The sequence below is a fragment of the Thamnophis elegans genome, unplaced genomic scaffold, assembly GCF_009769535.1.
Source record: "Thamnophis elegans isolate rThaEle1 unplaced genomic scaffold, rThaEle1.pri scaffold_93_arrow_ctg1, whole genome shotgun sequence".
Lineage (NCBI taxonomy): Eukaryota > Metazoa > Chordata > Lepidosauria > Squamata > Colubridae > Thamnophis > Thamnophis elegans.
The window spans coordinates 51196-70623 of NW_022473916.1; the positions used below are offsets into that span (position 1 = coordinate 51196).

The 19428-nt window shown below is 48.0% G+C and overlaps 1 protein-coding gene across 1 annotated transcript; it reads right to left on the reverse strand.

Annotated features, from left to right (window-relative positions):
* Window positions 1-1940: 1940 nt before the first annotated feature.
* P3H1 (prolyl 3-hydroxylase 1) lies at window positions 1941-18669 on the reverse strand. The gene is made up of 15 exons (XM_032238822.1): window positions 18199-18669; window positions 15366-15518; window positions 14133-14322; window positions 12889-13020; window positions 10901-11040; window positions 9616-9705; window positions 8451-8503; window positions 7318-7439; window positions 6295-6422; window positions 5876-5971; window positions 5400-5550; window positions 4892-5009; window positions 3653-3728; window positions 3082-3222; window positions 1941-2097 (listed from the first exon to the last, which is right to left on the reverse strand). Exons 1-15 carry the CDS (start codon window positions 18613-18615, stop codon window positions 1960-1962), a joined length of 2145 nt encoding a protein of 714 aa, XP_032094713.1. The 5' UTR covers window positions 18616-18669; the 3' UTR covers window positions 1941-1959.
* Window positions 18670-19428: the final 759 nt, after the last annotated feature.

A 19428-nucleotide genomic window follows, 5' to 3' on the forward strand; every position in this document is an offset into this window, starting at 1 on the left:
GGGGGGCTGCAAATTCCTTCGGGATTCTGGGAACTGTCACCCCCCCCCCCCGAAGAGAGAGGTGGCCGTAAGTGAGAAGCAGCTGACCCGTTAACGAGCCAATTAAGGTGAAATTGGGACGTGAGTGGAATTGCTAATGAGAACGGTTAAATATTTCCAACTCGGAGTATTTCGAGAGGATCATTAAGAGCCTCTTTATTCCCCATCTCTCCCGCTGGGGCAAATGCATGCAACTAGCCAGCTTCCCCAATCCTGGTTTGTTGGAGGGGGGGGGGGAGAGAGAAAAAAAAACAAGCCAGCATGGATTAGCCTGAATGCTAAACCCCGGTTTGCTAAGAGGCACTGCCTCCAAGGATGACGTACAGAGGGGAGTCCGGTCGTAAAGCAAGACCTGGCTCAATGAATGCTGGCTTGCAAGAGACGGGGACGATGGGAGACGTAGCCCAAGGGCAGGCAGCCAGTCCCAAATTGCACCGTTTGTTTGGTCCTCTTGGCTGGGCTGGGAATGATGGGAGCCGGAGTAGGGCCTAAGATTGGGAGTTTCCGGCCTGTTTTTCTAGAGGAAATTAGATTTCTTTCTTTCTTTCTCTTTCTCTTTCTTTCTTTCTTTCTTTCTTTCTTTCTTTTCTTTCTTTTCTTTCTATTTCTTTCTTCTTTCTTTCTTTCTCTCTCTCTTTTTCTTTCTTTCTTTCTCTCTATTTCTTTTTCTTTCTTTCTTTCTTTTCTTTCTTTCTGCCTCGTTTCCCTCCCTCCTTTGGAGGGATTTCTTTCTGCCTGGTTAAATAGATTTAAAAAGCACAATTGTTTCGTTTTTTTTCCCCCTACCACTCTCTCTCCGAGTCCTAGAAATAAAACCGGCTTTATTTTCTCAAGAATTCCAATCTTTTGATGAAGCCCACGCCTTAAATATACCTTGTCTTCCTTCCTCTAATTAAATTTTCTTTCCCGCTCCGCCCTTAAAACCGTCCGGCTCAAAATATCCGTTCGGCCTTCTGCGTTTTCGAGCTCAAACCCAACTCCAAAACAGCGTTTGCAAAAAATATATATTTATAAAAGCAAATCCTCCTGCTACAATCGAGCCGCAGATTTCTGTCGTTAAGTGAGACATTTGTGATGCCTCTTGTTCCGTTTTACGACCTTTCCTGACGCCGGTGTTAAGAGAATCGGTATGGCCCATCAATTCGCGCGGGCAAGCCCTCGAATTACGGCCCCAAATATCCGTGCTTGAGTGAGACGTTGGCGAAGTGAGTTTTTGCCTCATTTGACCACATTGCTCACCATGGTCGCTAAGTGAAGCACTGCAGTTATAATGTTAGTCACTCGGTTGTTAAGTGAATCCGGCTTCCTCATTGCTGGTCAGAATGTTGTAAAAAGGGGTGTGTGTGTGTCACCTGACCCCGGGACATGGCAACCGTCATAAATTGATTTTGATCATACGACCACGGGGATGTTGCAACGGTCGTAAGTCTGAAACTTTGAACCAGTGGTGGGTTTCTAAACCAGTTTACAACCGGTTTGCTGATTGGGCGTTTTGGGGACGCGCCACGCATTGCTGCACATGCGCAGTTGAGTGAAAACATGCCAGCAACGGCAAAAGAGACCCGGGCCGCCATACCACTACGGTCACTAAACGGACAGTCGTAAGTTGAGGACCGCATTATGAAGTCATGTCATAAAGCCTGTCTTCCGGAGTTTTTGGATTGTCCATTGCTGGGATTTTTCAAGAAAAGTTTTTATCCGATGCAGTACGAAGACTCCCGCCTTGGGGGTTGGACTAGAGGACCTCCGAGGTCCCTTCCAACCCGATGGATTTTTCCAGTCCTTCGAGGAATGGGGAAAGGGGCGAACCTCGATATCTCCTGCCTGGAGTTTTACAGCCACAGTTTTCTCTCTCCAGAGACCAACCCGTACCCCGAAATGATGATGATTTATTTCATGATTTTGAGCCAGATGTGGATTCTAGAGTTCATCTTTCTTTACGAGAGCGTCTTCGGGGGGCGTTTCGGCTTCTTTGGGGTTCGGTCCCATTTCGGGGAGCCACTGGGTCTCTTCAGTTTTGAAGAGCATGCGAACCAGGTCATCGGCTTGGATTCTCTCCTGAGGAAAAAAGAGGGAACGAGGGAGAGAGAGAGAGAGATAGAAAAATATGGGGCGTCCATTTTAATGAAAGATGGACTTCAACTCCCAGAATTCCAGAGCCGGCCTCCATTTTGACAGCCCCTGCGAGGTAGGCCAGGCAGGATTTACAGGAAATATTTATAAAACATTTAAATTTAAATTCATCGATGCCACTAAAACATTAAAAAAAAAAAACTGAGGGGAAATTTTTTAGCATTGGCCCATTTCTTTCATTTGGAAATCTTTTTATTCAATATTTATGAAGAAAGTGAAATTGCTCAAAGAAAAGGAAGAAATGAACGAAAAATAAAAGAGGGGGGAAAAGAAAGGTGAGAAGAAACAGAAAGGGGATAAAAGGCCCCCTTTTTTAGCCTTGAGAGGAAGAATCGTGGACATTGAGGACTAGCTACTTGTGACCTTCCAATTATGGAAGGGGGGGAGGGAAAGAAAAGAAGAAATAGAAAAAAAAAGGGGGGGGAGCCATTTTTGGGAGCCTTGAGCAAATTTTAAGGGGGCATGGAAAGGAGGAGGAGGAGGAGCCAGGGACGTAGAGGACTAGCGACATGGGACCCTCCAATGAAGAGAGGAGAAAAAAAGAAAGGAAAAAAGAAACAGAAAAGAAAAAAAAGAGGGGGCTTTTCTTTTTTGCAGCCCGGAGCAAATTTTTGAAGTTACAGGCAGAGGAAGTTCCAAAAGCACATTGAGGGCTAGATACTTGAGCTCACTCTCATGCCCCCCCCTTTTTTTTACAGAGGTGAATGCGTGAACTAGATTTTTTTTTTTAAATGTTTCTTTCAGCAATTTAAAAAAAATCTCTTCTCGCAGCATAAAATCCCCTTCTCGTCTCTTCTAGAGTTTCATGCTGCATTAATTGCCCCCCTCAAAAAAAAATTTTGGGGGGGGGGACGGCTGCCATTTTGACTTTTTTGCCCACCCCGGGGTCCGAGGAGGCCCAGCACTTACTCGTTCGCTATGGCGGGGATCCAGAGTAAACCACAAGGCAATGGCGCACCGCTGGCCCTTCGTGACGGCTTTCACGCCGTGGGGGTTTTCCGATCCGGCCGAGAAGCCCACCGCCCGGCCGCATTGCGGCTTCACCTCTGCCTGGAGTGCAAATTTGGGGGGAAGAGACCCCCCAAAAAACATTTAGTAGATAATCCCCCTCCCCTTTCCCAAAATCCATCAAAGCTGCCTCGGGATTTGCTCCCAACCGATGTCGAGCTATATTTCTGTGGTTAAGGGAGGCATGCGTTCTCGTTTTACGACTTCTCTTGCCGCCGTTGTTAAGTGAATCCTTGCGTTGGTCACAATTCGTCACGTGGTCGTTAAAAGCGAATCTGGCTTCCCCCTTTATGGGGGGCAACAGCAGCTTATGGGGCTTGTTTTTTTTTTCAGGGTCGTGGTCACTTTGAACGGTCACTAAATGAAACCGTTGTAAGTCGAGGACTAACTGTAAAAAGCGGGGTGCAAATAATAAATTAGAAATGATTGGCTACCCCCCCCCCCCATAACAACTTGAAATTCAGAGACTTACGGTGACCGTTGTGGCATCCAACTCGGTGAAATAAAATTCCCCTCCTTCAAAATCTCCGTTTAAGTAAAGGATGGCGCTAGAAAGCAATAAATAACTTTTATTTACGAGGAACACAAAATAAGAATAAACTGGTTTTCTCCCTTGGATTAAGCGACCGGATCTTAAAAAGGAGAAGCTTCCAAATCTTTGTTTGGGGGGGGGGGGGGAAATCAGGTTGTTTAAATGCAGATGGTGAAAATGAGGAGAACAACAATGTAAACGGATGAAAAAGATACTAGTCCTCAATGTTCAAGGCAGATTGAATTGATTGTATCTCGGCTGGCATGCTGGACCAGCTGCCGTTTCCAAGCAGTCTTCGAGGGCAGCCCCATGTTAAGGGCTCTGGAGTAGTCTTATTTTATTTTGCCCCTCTCTGGATTTGGCAGCCCTGCGAGGTTGGCCATGTCTGGAAAGATACTGCATGAAAAATACTGGAATTCTGCTATATTTATCTATAATCTTGGCGATTTAAAACCTGTGGACTTCAACTCCCAGAATTCCCCAGCCAGCATGACTACCTGGGGAATTCTGGGAGCTGAAGTTCACAAGTCTTAAAAGTGGTTGACTAGGGAATTCTGGGAGTTGAAGTCCACAAGTCTTAAAATGGCTGGCTGGGGAATTCTGGGACTTGGAGTCCATAAGTCCTAAAGTGGTTGACTGAGGAATTCTGGGAGTTGAAGTACACAAGTCTTAAAATGGCTGGCTGGGGAATTCTGGGAGTTGAAGTTCACAAGTTTTAAAATGGTTGACTAGGGAATTCTGGGAGCTGAAGTTCACAAGTCTTAAAATGGTTGACTAGGGAATTCTGGGAGCTGAAGTCCACAAATCTTAAAATGGCTGGCTGAGGAATTCTGGGAGTTGGTCCACAAGTCTTAAAATGGCTGACGGGGGAATTCTGGGACTTGGAGTCCATAAGTCCTAAAGTGGTTGACTGAGGAATTCTGGGAGTTGAAGTCCACAAGCCTTAAAATGGCTGGCTGAGGAATTATGGGAAATTGAAGTCCACAAGTCTTAAAATGGCTGACTGAGGAATTCTGGGACTTGGAGTCCATAAGTCCTAAAGTTGCCAAGGTTGGACTGATGGAGGCCAATATTTTTTCAACCGCCACAACTTTAGAACGGGTGGACTCCAACTCCCAGAATTCCCTAGCTTTCTGCGGTAGGGGAAGATGGGCACTTGAGTCACCCAGCCAAACTCACCTGTAGTCCCGGAAGGTGTATGCAGGGGGCTCCTTGACGCACACCATGGCCTCGGCGTTGAGGTTGCAATTGTCGACATGCACGGGATGGCTGGGATCCATTCGATCCTCTTGTTTATCTAGGAGAGAAAGAAAAAGATCCCTTTTGATCTACTCCCCATCCCACCCCCCAAAAAAATCCCAATTGGGTCTTCTCCCGAGTCTGGGCATCCTGGGAGTTACGAATCCCGCCCACCTGCCTGGAGGAAGGCCAAATTAAACCCCGCTGGGTTAAAAAAAAAACAAAAAAAAACAGAAGCTGAAAACTCTGCAGGTTTCTAGTCCTCATGGCGAGCCGGAAATTCATTCTCTGCAAAAGCGGAGCGAGGAAAAAAAATTGGGAGAGGGATTCTTACTACCTTTCTACTTTCTCAACCTCAACCTGCCGGCTTTTGTGCCTTCCAGGTTTAAAATCAATGGTTTCTTTTTCTCCACACACCCCCGACCCTCCCCGTTGTCGGCCTGCTTACCTGCGATGGCCGTCCGGCACACCAGGTGAGAATAAGAGAAATGCAGAGGGACGTCGAGGCGGAAATAAGACTCCATCACGTGACGGACTTTCTCCGTGGCGTTGTAGTACAGGTAGGCGCTCGGCATGGGGACTCTGCCTTCCTGCCCCAGCTGCGGGCAAGACCCACGCGGACGTTACCCCAGATTCGACACCACGATCTCCCCCCCACCGTTCCGGGCGAAGGGAGCCGCGCTCGTTTTTAGAAATCAGTTTAATTTTGAGAATTTTTTTAAAAATAAAAACAAATCGCCTTCCGGGAGCTTTGAATTTTGTCTTTCGAAACGCTGGCATTCTAGTCCTCATGAAGCCTCCGGTGGTTTTGGGCACGGGGTTGGACTAGAAGACCTTTGAAGGGCCCTCCTGGCCCTGCGTTTCTATGATTTCAGAGCTCCCGAATCCCAGATCTTTGCTTTTTTTTGGGGGGGGGGGTGTTACCTTGAGGGCTTTCAGGACCGTCACCCCATAAAAGGTCTCACTGGGCGTGTGGGGAGAAGTTTGTCCCCTATAACCATCCCCAGCGGAAGCCGCTACCTGTAATTAAAAAGCGGGAAAATTAAAACGCGGCGCCGATAAAATTCGTTCCCGTTTCTTTGCACGGTTGGGAAAAGAAAAACCCAGCGCGGAAACTCCACGTTTTTGCTTTAGTGACATTCGGGGTGTGAATTTTAAAAAAGAAATGAAAATGCCCAAAATAATTTAAAAAAGGAATTTTTTTTAGTTGACTTTTTAAGCTCTTTAGGCAGGCAGAGAAAGCAATGCTGCCATCTAGTGGTCAAACCAAACTGCCATGGGCTGATACGGGGAAGTCAGTCCTCAAACATACGACCACCATTGAACCCAGAAACTATACTCACATTTGTCAGTGTTTGCAACGTCCGGCATTCGTCTTCGGAGAGGACCCCGTCCACCACCACGCGCTGGGAGCCGTTCAGCGTCTTGGAGTTCATGGTAACCTTGAGCCCATCGTAGCCCAACGGGCCCCCTGCAGATCGGCGGGAAAGAAATCCTCGCGTTACGACGGTTCACTTCGCGACCGTTGCAAAGTTAACCACAGTACTGGAAAAAAGGGACCATTTTTCGCACGTACGACTGTCGAATTTTGGGAACAAAATTCAGACACTTGGCGAATGGTTTCACACTTGTGACCGTTGGTACATCCCGAGGTTGTGTGATCCCCATGTTTTGCGACCTTCGGAGGGGGGGGGAGGTGGATTCGCTTAACGACCGTGTTGCTAAACTTAAGTCCAAGGGGGAAGCCGGATTTGCTGAAAGGAGTGTGTGACTCGCTTAAGGACGGTGCAATCAGGCACGAATCACTTAGCAACCAGCGAGGGAAGTCCCAGTCTCAATGACGGTCGTAACTCAGGGACCAGCGGTCTGCCTTCCAGCAGCTGTTTCGGATTTGGCATCTCCTCACCTGAATAATAATCTTTAATTCTACCATAAAGGTAGTCCTCAATTTACAACGGTTCACTCAGTGACCATTCAAAGTTAAACGGCCCTGAAAAAAGAGGGCCATTTTTCACACTTACGACCATTGCACAACACCCCCCCTGGTCATGTGATCAAAATTCAGGACGCTTGGCAACCGACTCGTATTTATGACGGTTGCAGTCGTCACGCGATCCCCTTTTGCGACCAAAGATCAATGGGAAAACAAGATTCGCTTAACAACTGCAGTGCTTCACTCAACAACCGCGGGAAGAAACGTCGCATAAAGGGGCTGAATTCCTTGAACCACAGGCTCGCTTAGCAGCGGGTATCTGCGGCTCAACGCTGGTCGTTAAGTCGAGAACGATCTGTATTTGCCTGGGGTGGTTTTTCCCCCACCTTCGTGGTCTTTCCGAGTCATTCAGATCCCAATTTGGGGAGCTCACCTTCCCGTACGAATTTATTCATGTCGGACGATTCCTTCGTCTTCTCCTCCACCAGATTCTCGATCTCCTTCATGAGATTACCGATCTCCTCTGAGATCCGGGCCGCTGTTTCACGTTCAACCCTGCAGAGACAGAGAAGGTGTTATGGTCCACCAGTGGCCAGTGGAGTTGGCAGCAGAATTGGACAGTGAGAAGGTTGGGGAGGAAGGTGGGCCAGTCCTGGAGTCTGGGGAAGGCTCTGAGGAGGGCTCTGTGTCGGAGGCAGAGAGGGGGACAGGACTGTCTGACAGTTATTAGCTGCCTTCGGAGTCAGACATCAGTGAGGCAGAAGAACAGCTGGAGCCTCTTCCCAGTGTGGGCATGCGCAGAGCGGCCAGATGAAGGGAAGAGCTAAAGGACAGGGGTCGACTTGGGAATAAGGCCACAGGTGGACAATGAATGGCCCCTCCCAGAGGAAATAAAACAGGAGCGAAAGGGGAGTGGAGTTTGCAGGAGACAATTAGCTCGCTTAATTGGTTGGCGACTCTCCGAGACTCCTAGCCAAGTTGTGCAGATCTCGGCCTGGCAGCTCTCCAAGCCAGATAAGGTCTGTGACCGTAAATCCTCCCTCGAAAGACTTTGCTGGATGTGAAGGAGCAGAATTCACAGCCAATTAATAAAAGGAGGTTTTGTCGGGACGAGGAGTTGGCTTCCGGCTCTCGGGAAGCCTCGGTCCGAACACACGAAACATGTGAACATGAGTAGAGGCACAGATGGACGGTGAATGGCCCCTCCCAGAGGGTGTAAAGAGGAGCGAAAGGGGAGGGGAGTTTGCAGGAGACCATTAGTTCGATTCATTAGGATAAAATCTCTTCCGGACTTCTTGCCAAGGAATTGCGGCTACAGCGTGGCGTTTGGAAGATATCGGCTCTCCAAGCCAGATAAGGTCTGTGACTATAAATCCTCCCTCGAAAGACTTTCCTGGATGAAGCCGGATCGTCATTCTGCGAGGTGCAAGCGAGCCAGGTACATTTTCCCCTGCGATCCCAAAGAGATTTATTCTGACCCGGTTCATCTCTATTTTAGCTACGTTATTGCGGTGGTTTTTATCCTGGACAGTCCTCGGATTTACAGCGCCTCATGTATGTTCTTACTTTTGTTTTTCCTGAAGCCTCTTGGGAATCACTTCTTCCGGGGTCCACGTGTCCTTCAAAGGAAGAGACGGACGGTAAGAAAAATAGCCGCCCCATTCTGGACAACATTCTAGACCAATGTTTCTCAACTATGATAGTTTTAAGATGTATGGACTTCAATTCCCAGAATTCCCCAGCCAGCAGACTTTAAGATGGGCGGACTTCAATTCCTAGAATCCCCCAGCCGGCAGGCTTTAAGAGGGGTGGACTTCAATTCCCAGAATCCCCCAGCCAACAGGCTTTAAAAGGGGTGGACTTCAATTCCCAGAATTCCCCAGCCAGCAGGCTTTAAGATGGGTGGACTTCAATTCCCAGAATTCCTCAGCCAGCAGGCTTTAAGAGGGGTGGACTTCAATTCCCAGAATTCCCCAGCCAGCAGGCTTTAAGAGGGGTGGACTTCAATTCCCAGAATCCCCCAGCCAGCATGCTTTACGATGTATGAACTTCCATTCCCAGAATTCCCCAGCCAGAAGGCTTTAAGATGGGCGGACTTCAATTCCCAGAATTCCCCAGCCAGCAAGCTTTAAGATGGGCGGACTTCAATTCCCAGAATTCCCCAGTCAGCAGGCTTTAAGATGGGCGGACTTCAATTCCCAGAATCCCCCAGCCAGCATGCTTTAAGATAGGCGGACGTCAACTCCCAGAATTCCCCAGCCAGCAGGCTTTAAGAGGGGTGGACTTCAATTCCCAGAATTCCCCAGCCAGCATGCTTTACGATGTATGGACTTCAATTCCCAGAATTCCTCAGCCAGCAGGCTTTAAGATGGGTGGACTTAGAGCCGAGGTGGCGCAGTGGTTAAATGCAGCACTGCAGGCTACTTCAGCTGACTGCAGTTCAGCAGTTCAAATCTCACCGGCTCAGGGTTGACTCAGCCTTCCATCCTTCCGAGGTGGGTGAAATGAGGACCCGGATTGTTGTTGGGGGCGATATGCTGACTCTGTAAACCGCTTAGAGAGGCCTGAAAGGCCTATGAAGCAGTATATAAGTCTAACGGCTATTGCTATTGCTATTGCTAATTCCCAGAATTCCCCAGCCAGCAGGCTTTAAGATGGGTGGACTTCAATTCCCAGAATCCCCCAGCCAGAGCTATTTTTACTTTCTTGGAAAATGACAGATTTGGCTTACCGGATCGATAAAAGGAATGCCGAAGGCGTCATAGGCGAAATAAAGCAATTCCTTCTCTAAAAGACTCTGCCGGTAATACATCTGGACTTTCTACAGCGGGGGGTGGGAAAAAAAGCAGAAAAATGCTCAAAATGCGATCAGAGCGATTCGTTTGCTAATCAGCTGACCTCATGGATGCACAAAACGGTGATTTTTTACAACCTTGGCCCCTTTAAGACATCTGGACTTCAACTCCCAGAATGCTTTGCTGGCTGGGGAACTCTGGGAGTTGACTTCTTAAAGGGGCCAAGTTTGAAAAAAAACACTGGTACAGAATGTCGCACAAAAGTGGGCGGAGCTTTGAAAAAAAAGCACGGAATCGTCTCCAATCTTTTGACTCGAGAGAGGCAGCCTTTTCAAGGCTGTAGTCCTCATCATCTCAGTTGTGATGTTTTTGGCTACCATATTTAGAACTCAGCTGTGTAAATTCCCTCTTCTGGCCGCAGGATATAAAGGTGACATTGCAAGGGGATAGAAGGAGGCTTGCTATCATAATTTTATAGCATAAAATATATGATACAATAATAATAATATCATTTTTTAAATATCAAGTTAAAGATCTTCTGGCCATTACTGATATGGGCACAAGGTTCGGCCCTATTTCTCTTTGGAGAAAAGTACATTTGGATTCCAGAGGACGGGCCCTGGCACGGGGGCTGGACTAGATGGTCTCCCAGGTCACCTCCGACCGTATCATCCTATGCTTCAATTTGGATTCTCCTCCTCTTCATCAACACGGGGCTGGTCTAGATGATCTCCGGATATGCCTTCCACAGCTTTTCACAAAAAGTAACTTTTTATTATTCTACTATGCCTTTTTCTATGGTGGGAAAATACGGAGTTAGATGGTAGGTAGCCATAACAACATCCTTTCTAGAAAGCCAAGGTCATCATCCTTTGTCTTTGCACCTCTGCACTTGACCGGAACGGGTCAGGTGGAAGCTGCCAGCGTGGCAATGGGAGATTGGACCATGGGATGGGCTTGTGGGTGTGGGGGGCAGGATCTTGAACTTTCAACTGGGTGGGGAAAACCAGGAAGCTTTCAGATTTCGGGTTTTCCCAGATGTGCCAACGTGGCTCTCTTCATAAATTGGAACTTTGAGGAATCCTTTGCCTCGGACTCTGATTTAATTTTGGACGCTATTCGGAACCCGGACATTAACCCGAATCTGAAAGCTTCCTACCGCAGCCGCTGGGAGCAGCGCGGCAAGGCGGAGGCAGTGGGTGGGCATGGGAGAAAACTTGCCTCTCTGGGCCCGATGTGCTCGGCCAGGTTCTCCCCTAACATGGCTGCATAATAGGCCACATTCTGCTTCATCACATTGTCGGTCGGGAAGAAGAGGAGGTAGGTTTTCGCGCATTCGACCGCCTTCCCATAGTGGCCGCCTGTGACGGGGTGGAAGGAGAAACTGGAAATATATCAAAATAATCACAATAATAATCAGAAATTCCTATATACTTAGATGCTATGGTTAGGACTTGAATTGTTAAGTTTTTACCAGTCCCAGACTGTAAATCGAATTTGATGGCTGTGATGGTTATAAAAATGGCTCTGTGTGTGTTTGTGTGTGTGTGTGTATGTACAGTATGTTCCAGCATAATTCTGGAATTGCCTCGAGCAAGTTCAACCAAACTTGGAACACAGAGAACTTGCTCTCTGGAAACAAATACTGTGGGGATAAGACGCCCCCCCCCCGGCATGCATCTCGGGGTGGGTGTTCTGTTAAGATACAGCCTGTTGTGCCTTAAAATGGCTTCTACTGTGCAGCGCAGTGGAGTTGCCATGGTTAATAGCTTCACAGTATTCCACAAGGGGGCTCCCTCTGGTAAGGGGGAAAATCCAACATTGGAAATTGTGTTTGATACAGACATTTCCCCCCTATAAATAAATATCCGGACAACGCCAGTTATCGGCTAATCAATAACAACAACAACAACAACAACAACAATTCCTAGGTCCTTGGTTAGGACTCCAGCTGTTGAGCTACCAACCAGCCCCAAAGGCTGTGAATCTCACCAAAGAGGATGATAATGATGATGCTGATAATAATAATAACAACAATAATAATAACAACATATTAATATATATTTTACTATGCATTTTCTATCGTGGGAAAATGGGGGTTAGATGATATGTAGCTATAACAACATTCTTTCTAGAAAGCCAAGGCCATCCTTTGTCTCTGCACCTGTTATCCTAACAGCTGTTAAATCCTTGATTAGGATCTGAATTATTAAATTTTAGCAGTCCCAGACTGTGAATCGAATTGAAGATCAAATCTATAATAATAATAATAACAATAACAACAACAACAACATATTAACATATAATCAGATGCTACCTTAACAGTTCTTAGGTCTTTAGTTAGGTCTTGAACGGTTACGTTTTTAACCAGACCCAAACTGTGAATCGAATTGAAGATTAAATAATAATAATAACAACAATAATAATTTAGGTAATTCTTGATTTGCAACAGTTTGTTGAGTGACCATTCGAAGTCACAACGGCACTGAAATATGTGGCCATTTTTTCACACTTACAACCGTCGCAGCATCCCCGTGGTCATGTGATCAGAATTCAGATGATCGCCAACCGACTCGTACTTATGACGGTTGCAGTGTCCTCTTTTTGCGCCCTCCAACAAGCAAACTCAATAGGGGGGAGCCAGATTCGCTGAACGACCGTGCTACTCCCTGCACACCTGCAGTGATTCACTTAACAACCGTGGGTAGGGGGGGGCTGTAAGATGGGGCAAGGCTCCCTGAACAACTGTCTCACTTAACGACACCAATTTCGGGCTCGTTTTCTTGTGGTTGTAAGTCGAGGACTACCTGTATTCTCGTTTCTCCAGCACCTCTGGAGGAAATTCAGATATTTACATCTAGATTAACAGAGTTGGAAGGGACCTTGGAGGTCATCTAGTCCAACCCCCCCCCAACCCGAGCAGGAGACCCCCATCATTTCCAACAGATGGCAGTCCATTCTCTTCTTGAAAGCCTCCAGGGATGAAGCTCCCGCAACTTCCGAAGGCAACTTCTGTTCCATTGAATATAGGATACCAGAGTTGGAAGGGACCTTGGAGGTCATCTAGTCCAACCCGCCTGCTGCGGGAAGAAACCAACATGCCCCGAAACTCCGTTTCAAGGCAGCCCACTTCCCCGAGAGCTCCCTGGAAGACGAAGCAGTTAACGGGAGTCCCCCCCCTCCCAACCTCCCTCCGTAGCGCCACCTACTGTTGTAATAGGCGAACTGCAGGTAGTTGAAATGGGACGGGAGGAAGTCTTCGATGGGTTTCTCCTGCCCCGCTTCCTGCGCCAACTCCGTCACGCATCCTTGCTTGCAGCTCAGCACTTGGGTGTAATGATCTGCGCCCCCCGAGAGAAAGAGGATTACTCACAGGAAGCCATTGTGATCGAGGGTTCGGGCATCGTTTTAACCCAGAGGAGTGTTTTCCCGACTTTTAAGATGGGTGGACTTCAACTCCCAGAATTCCCCAGTAGACTGCGGCTTCCTGGAATCCCTGTTGAGGCTATTTGGACTTCAATTCCCAGAATTCCCTAGCTAGGATATATGGATTTCGAATCCCAGAATTCCCCAGTCAGCATGGATGGATTTCAACTTCCCCCTGGAATCCTAAGTACTTTGACTTCGATTCCCAGAATTCCTCAGTCAGCGTGAGTGGACTTCAACTTCCTGAAATGGCTATTTGGACTTCACTTCCCAGAATTCCCCAGCCAGCAGCACGTGTGAACGTCAACTCCCAGAATTCCCTAGCTAGCACACATTGGATTTCGACTCCCAGAATTCCCCAGACAGCATGGGTGGACTTCAAGTCTCAGAATTCCCTAGCTAGCATGTACAGGTAAGCCCTCAACGTACAAGCGTCAGTTTGGTGAGCAAATTTCTCACTTAGCAACCTAAACGCTGGGCTCGATCGTGGCCGTAACGTGGAGGACTTCCCGTATGGACTTCAGCTCCCAGAATTCCCTTAGCCAGCAATTATTAGTATTTAATAATTTAATAATCTATGCGCCTTCCATTTTCGGGTTGACTTTCAATGTCATTTCTCCTCTTTAAATGGATTTTCATACACTGGAACGGAGCATTCGTAATGGATTCAAAGGAATAAATGAAGTCCCAGAATTCCCAAGTCACAAGACCTCAACTCCCAGAATTCCCCCCTCTCTTCACCCTTTCCACACGAGGAGGCCCCGTTTCATTGCTAGTTAGAAAAGCATCTTGGTTTTAAAATATTAAAAGACCAGCAAAGATTTCCCGTAATGGAATGAGCTAAAAAGAGAGCCTCCATATCCAGGAGCAGAATATCTGAAAACCAGTTTTTTTTTTTCCCCTAAACCTCCGCGGGGTTTTGACCCAGTCAGGCATCCCACATATGTGGCCTTCTCCCATCCAGGATCCCACGGCTTCCCGCCGAGCCTTATGGGATTCGTCGTCCCGCGCTTTCCCGCGCACTCACCGATAAAGGCTTGATAGAAATCAGCGTTGTAATCGAGGTAGTTGTAACCGTCGTAGTTGTACGGCTCTTCGCAGAGGGCCCGGCACTCGGTGTCAGCTACCCAATACTCATCCAGCGCCTTTTCCAGGTGCAAAATGGCTGCCTGGGGGTTCTCCTCCGTGTAGTAACTCACACCCAGGTGGAAATCTTGCTAGAGGGAGAATTGGAGAAGGCAGAGATGGCTTTCAACTCCAGAAAACAAAACGGAACGATCTTAGCATTCCCCACCTATTAATCCTATTTTAAGTAGTCCTCAACTTACGGCAAGACCATCGCAAGGTGGTACGGTCGGTAAGAGAGCCACTCCTTCCTACCACCAGTCGCTGAGCAAATCCAGCTCTGTTTTATCAGATTGCTAATGGTGATCATTCACTCGCTGGAATATTGCGACCGTCGTAAAGAAAGGAAGTCTTTAACTTACAACTGCAGCTGAGGCCCAAATTTTACGTTGTTCAGCGAGACATTTGTTAGGTGAGTTTTGCCCCATTTTACAAGGTGTTTTCTCTTGAAAGTTGTTAAGTGAATCACGGCAGTTATTAAGTGAGTAACAGGGGGGCAGTGTCACGCGATGTGCTTTTGTGACCTTCTGACAAGCAACGGGGGAAGCCCGGCTCGCTTAACAACCGTGTGACGCATTTAAAAACCGCAGCGATTCGCTTAACCGCTTTGGCCAGGAAGGTGGTAAAACGGCTCAATGCTCACTTAACGACTGTCGCGCTTAGCGGCAGAAGTCTTGGGCTCAACGGTGGTCGTGATAACAGCCTTTGTGCTTCTGAAACATCCCGTAACATGTATACATGCGTGCGTGTTTATACGTCCGTGTGCGTGTCGATTATACATGCACACACAATTTATAAGTTTTAAACCATGCAGAATCGCTTCGGTGAGATTTGGCGGCTTAGGACGTTAACCGACTTAATCGATTCTATGAAATGTATATAAAAAAGATTTTATTCAAGGTAACCGACATTTTTAAAAAGCTTCAATTGAATAAGGACACGGCCTGCGTGATTTTCTTTCGTTTTTCAGTTTCTTGTTTTTGGATAATTTTGCACATTCTTTTTTTCTTTTGCTGCAGTTGCTTTAATGAAAGCAATTATTTTAATTTGAATGGAGAGAGTGAGAGAGAGAGAGAGTGTGAGAGTGAGAGTGAGAGAGAGAGAGAGGGTGCATCCCATCGTGATGCGTCCTCACCATGTGGGCCTTCGCTTCCAAATCGACAAAATCCGAATCTTTCACCCCAACCATCATCTGGTAATAAGCCAGGTTCTGTCGCATCTCGGCGTGGTCTGGATTGGCCGAGAAGAAAGTTTGGGCAGCTGCCACGGCCTTGTTCAGCTTGTTGAGCTGATGAAGAAGAGAAATTCACATTTGGGGGGGGGGAGGGGGTTTCCCTGAAAATGTGGCTGTGGCATCTTTGGAAAGAATGCCACTGCATTTGTATTAAATGAGGGAGAGAGAAAGAGGATGAGAAAGAGAGAAAGAAAGAGAGAAGAGAGAGAGAGAGAAAAGGATGAGAAAAAGAGAGAAGAGGATGAGAGAGAGAAAAGATGATAAAAAAGAGAGAGTGAAGAGAATAAGAGAAAGAAAGAGAGAGAAGGATGAGAGGGAGAAGAGTATGATAGACAGAGAAAGAGAGAAGAGGATGAGAAAGAGAGAGAGAAAGAGAGAAGAGGATGATAGATAAAGAGAGAAGAAGCTGAGAAAGAGAGAGAGAAAGAAAGAAGAGGATGATAGATAAAGAGAGAAGAGGATGAGAAAGAGAGAGAAAAAGAGAGAAGCTGAGAAAGAGAGAGAGAAAGAGAGAAGAGTATGATAGATAAAGAGAGAAGAGTATGAGAAAGAGAGAGAGGAAGAGAAGAATATGATAGATAGAGAAAGAGAGAGAGGATGAGAAAGAGAGGAAGAGAAGAATATGATAGATAGAGAAAGAGAGAGAGGATGAGAAAGAGAGAAAGAGAGAAGCTGAGAAAGAGAGAGAGAAAGAGAGAAGAATATGATAGGCAGAGAAAGAGAGAAGAGTATGATAGATAAAGAGAAGAGGATGAGAAAGAGAGAAAGAGAGAAGAGTATGATAGATAGAGAAAGAGAGAAGAGTATGAGAAAGAGAGAGAGGAAGAGAAGAATATGATAGATAGAGAAAGAGAGAGAGGATGAGAAAGAGAGAAAGAGAGAAGCTGAGAAAGAGAGAGAGAAAGAGAGAAGAATATGATAGGCAGAGAAAGAGAGAAGAGTATGATAGATAAAGAGAAGAGGATGAGAAAGAGAGAGAGAAAGAGAGAAGAGTATGATAGACAAAGAAAGAGAAGAGGATGAAAGAGAGAGAGAGAAGAAGCTGAGAAAGAGATAGAGAAAGAGAGAAGAGGATGAGAAAGAGAGAGAAAGAGAAAGGGTAAAGAAATGAAAAAGGAAGAAAAGAAAAGAGACAGTTGAGGAAGGAATAAGGGGGAGAAAAGAGTGGAAGGCAGAGAAAGATAGAAAATGGAAAAAGAGGACAGAAAGAAGAGTGTGATAAAAAAAGGAATGAATGACCAGAAAGAAAAAATAGGAAGTGGAAGGATAAGGGGGAGAGGAAGAGAGGGAAAGGTAGAGAAGGAGAGAAAATGGAAAGAGAGAGAGAAAAAAGACGTGAAAGAAAAGAAGAAAAGAGAAAGAGGAGGAAGGGGTAAAGGGAAGACAAGGAACCCGGAATGCTGAGGAGAGAAGGATAGAAAATGGAAAAAAGGAGGAGAGGAAGAGAGTGAAAAGAAAAAGGAAGGAATGGCCAGAAAGAAAAGAAAATAGGGAGCCAAAGAAGAGATAAGGAGGAGAGGAGGAGACATTGCGGAGAGAAGAAGATGGAAAAAGAGAGAGTGAGAAAAAAGAAATGAAAAAAAGAGAAAACGGATAGAAAGAAAGGAAGAAGGGCGGGGAGAACAGAGAGATTTGATCTGAAACTTTCCACTTGGGGCATTGACAGATCCCCCTCCCCAAAACCAGCCGAAGACCCAACAACCCCCCCCTCGAGGTGGGGGGGAGAGAAACTCGAACCCACTCCCCTCCCCTCTCCCTCCATCCTTCCTCTTCCAAGCGTCCGGCGCAAAGGCGGCCGGCGCCGAGACCCCGCGGAGAGCGGGCGCAGCCCCTTCGAGCGACGTGGCACACGGGGGGCGGAGAGCGGAGCGGGCGGGGCTCCCACGCACCCCCCCCTCCAAAGTTTCCCCTCCCCCTTCCCACCCATGGGGCGCATGGGGTCGCCGGCAGCCCCTTCCCCAATTGGGGCCTTTGGATCGCGGGAGGGGGGAAAGAAAAGAGTAAAAAAGATGCCAAGGGGGCAGAAGGCGGCTTTGGATCGCCAAGGGGGCAGAAGGCGGGGGGGGGTGGTACCTTGGGAGAAGACCCTCCCCAGCGCCCCCCCCCCCCAATTTCCCCCGATTTGGATGGCAGGCGGGCACAGCAGTAGAGTAAAGCGGCGCAGGGAGGGAAGATGAAGATGATGCCAAGGGGGCAGAAGGCGGTGCCAACCGAGGAGGGGCAACTTGGGGAAAGGGGAGACCCTCCCCAGCGCGCCCCCCCCCCAATTTCCCCCGATTTGGATGGCAGGCGGGCACAGCAGTAGAGTAAAGCGGCGCAGGGAGGGAAGATGAAGATGATGCCAAGGGGGGCAGAAGGCGGTGCCAACCGAGGAGGGGCACCTTGGGGAGGGGGGGAGACCCTCCCCAGCTCGCCCACCCCCCCAAATTTACCCCCTTTCCCCGATTTGGATCGCAAGGGGGCACAGCTGTAGAGGAAAGAGGCGCGAAGAGGGAAGAAGAAAACGATGCCAACCGGGCAGAAGAGGATGCCAGCCGAAAGCACACGGGGGGGGGCGACCCTCCCCAGCTCGAACCCCCTCCCCAAATTTCTGCACAGCAGTAGAGGGAAGGGGGGCACAGCAATAGAAGGGAGAGGCACAGGAGGGAAGGGGGAAAAGATGCCAAGGGGGCAGAAGCCGGTGCCAACCGAGGGGGGCACCGGGGGGGTGGGCGACCCTCCCCAGCCCACCCACCTTGAAATAGGCCACTTGCAGGTAGTTGTAAGGGCTGCGCTTGCGGAACTCCAGCTCCGCTTCTTCGCCCAGCTGGTAGCGGGACGGGCCGTCCGGCAGGCAGCGGCGCAGGCAGGCGGCGCGGCGCAGCAGCTGCTGGAAGAAGCGCAGGTAGCGCGGGTCCTGCGCGGGATCCTCGGCCGTGTGGTTGGCCGCGCAGGCCGAGCGGCAGCTGACCAGGCGCTCCCGGTGCGCAGCCCGCGCCCGCAGCGCCCGCTCCATCTGCAGGATGACCCCGGGCCAATCCCCACGGTTGTACGCCTCGATCCCGGCCGCGAGCAGCTCGTCGGCCGGGCGGAGCTGCTCCGCCGCCGGGCGCGATCCATCGGTGGGGCTCAGGATCGCGCGCAGGAGCAGCGCAAGTAGCAAGCGCGGCATCTCGGCGGAGCGAAGCGAAGCGAGGGCGCACAATGCCCGGGCTGGCAATCTGGAGCCACGCCCATTCCTGGACACGCCCACTCCTTGGCCACGCCCTCTCGCTCTGAGCACCACGTGGCGATGGGGAAAACTCTCTCTCCCTCTCTCTCGGGTGGACTACAATTCCCAGAGTTCCACAGCCGGCCATGCTGGCTGGGGAATTCTGGGAGTCGTAGTTCCAGCCCTCTTAAAGAGGCTGCAGTGTTTGAAAACATATTTTAAGGTCCTAGTAGAGTTTCTCTACCTTAAGTCGGTTTGAGCTGGGCAGGAGAGGGGGGGGGAGTCTGGAGGATTCTGGGAGTTGAAGTCCACCCGTTTAAAGCAGTCTTGGGGAAGAAACATTGGTTTAAAAGACTTGGGACGCTTTAAAAAAACAACTCTCTTTTTAAGTTGAAACGTACCTTTTTCTCTGCGGGATGGTTCTTTAGTTAGAATAGAATAGAATAGAATAGAGTAGAGTAGAGTAGAGTAGAATAGAGAATAGAAAATAGAATAGAATATAGAATAAGAGTAGAAAATAGAATAGAATAGAGAATAGAATAGAAAATATAATAGAAAATATTAAACATAGAATATAGAATAAGAATAGAGACTAAAATAGAATAGAATATAGAATAAGAGTAGAAAATAGAATAGAATAGAGAATAGAATAGAAAATATAATAGAAAATATTAAACATAGAATATAGAATAAGAATAGAGACTAAAATAGAATAGAAACTAGAATAGAATGGAGAATAGAAAATAATAAGAATAGAAAATAGAAAATAGAATA

Coding starts and splice junctions, on each gene's coding strand:
- P3H1 (XM_032238822.1), bottom strand. CDS start 18,615: ATGCCGCGCTTGCTACTTGCGCTGCTCCTGCGCGCGATCCTGAGCCCC. Junction 13,021..14,132: donor TTTCTATCAAGCCTTTATCG/GTGAGTGCGCGG, acceptor CGGGGGGCGCAG/ATCATTACACCCAAGTGCTG. Junction 7,440..8,450: donor AGGCTTCAGGAAAAACAAAA/GTAAGAACATAC, acceptor CTGTCTCTGCAG/GGTTGAACGTGAAACAGCGG.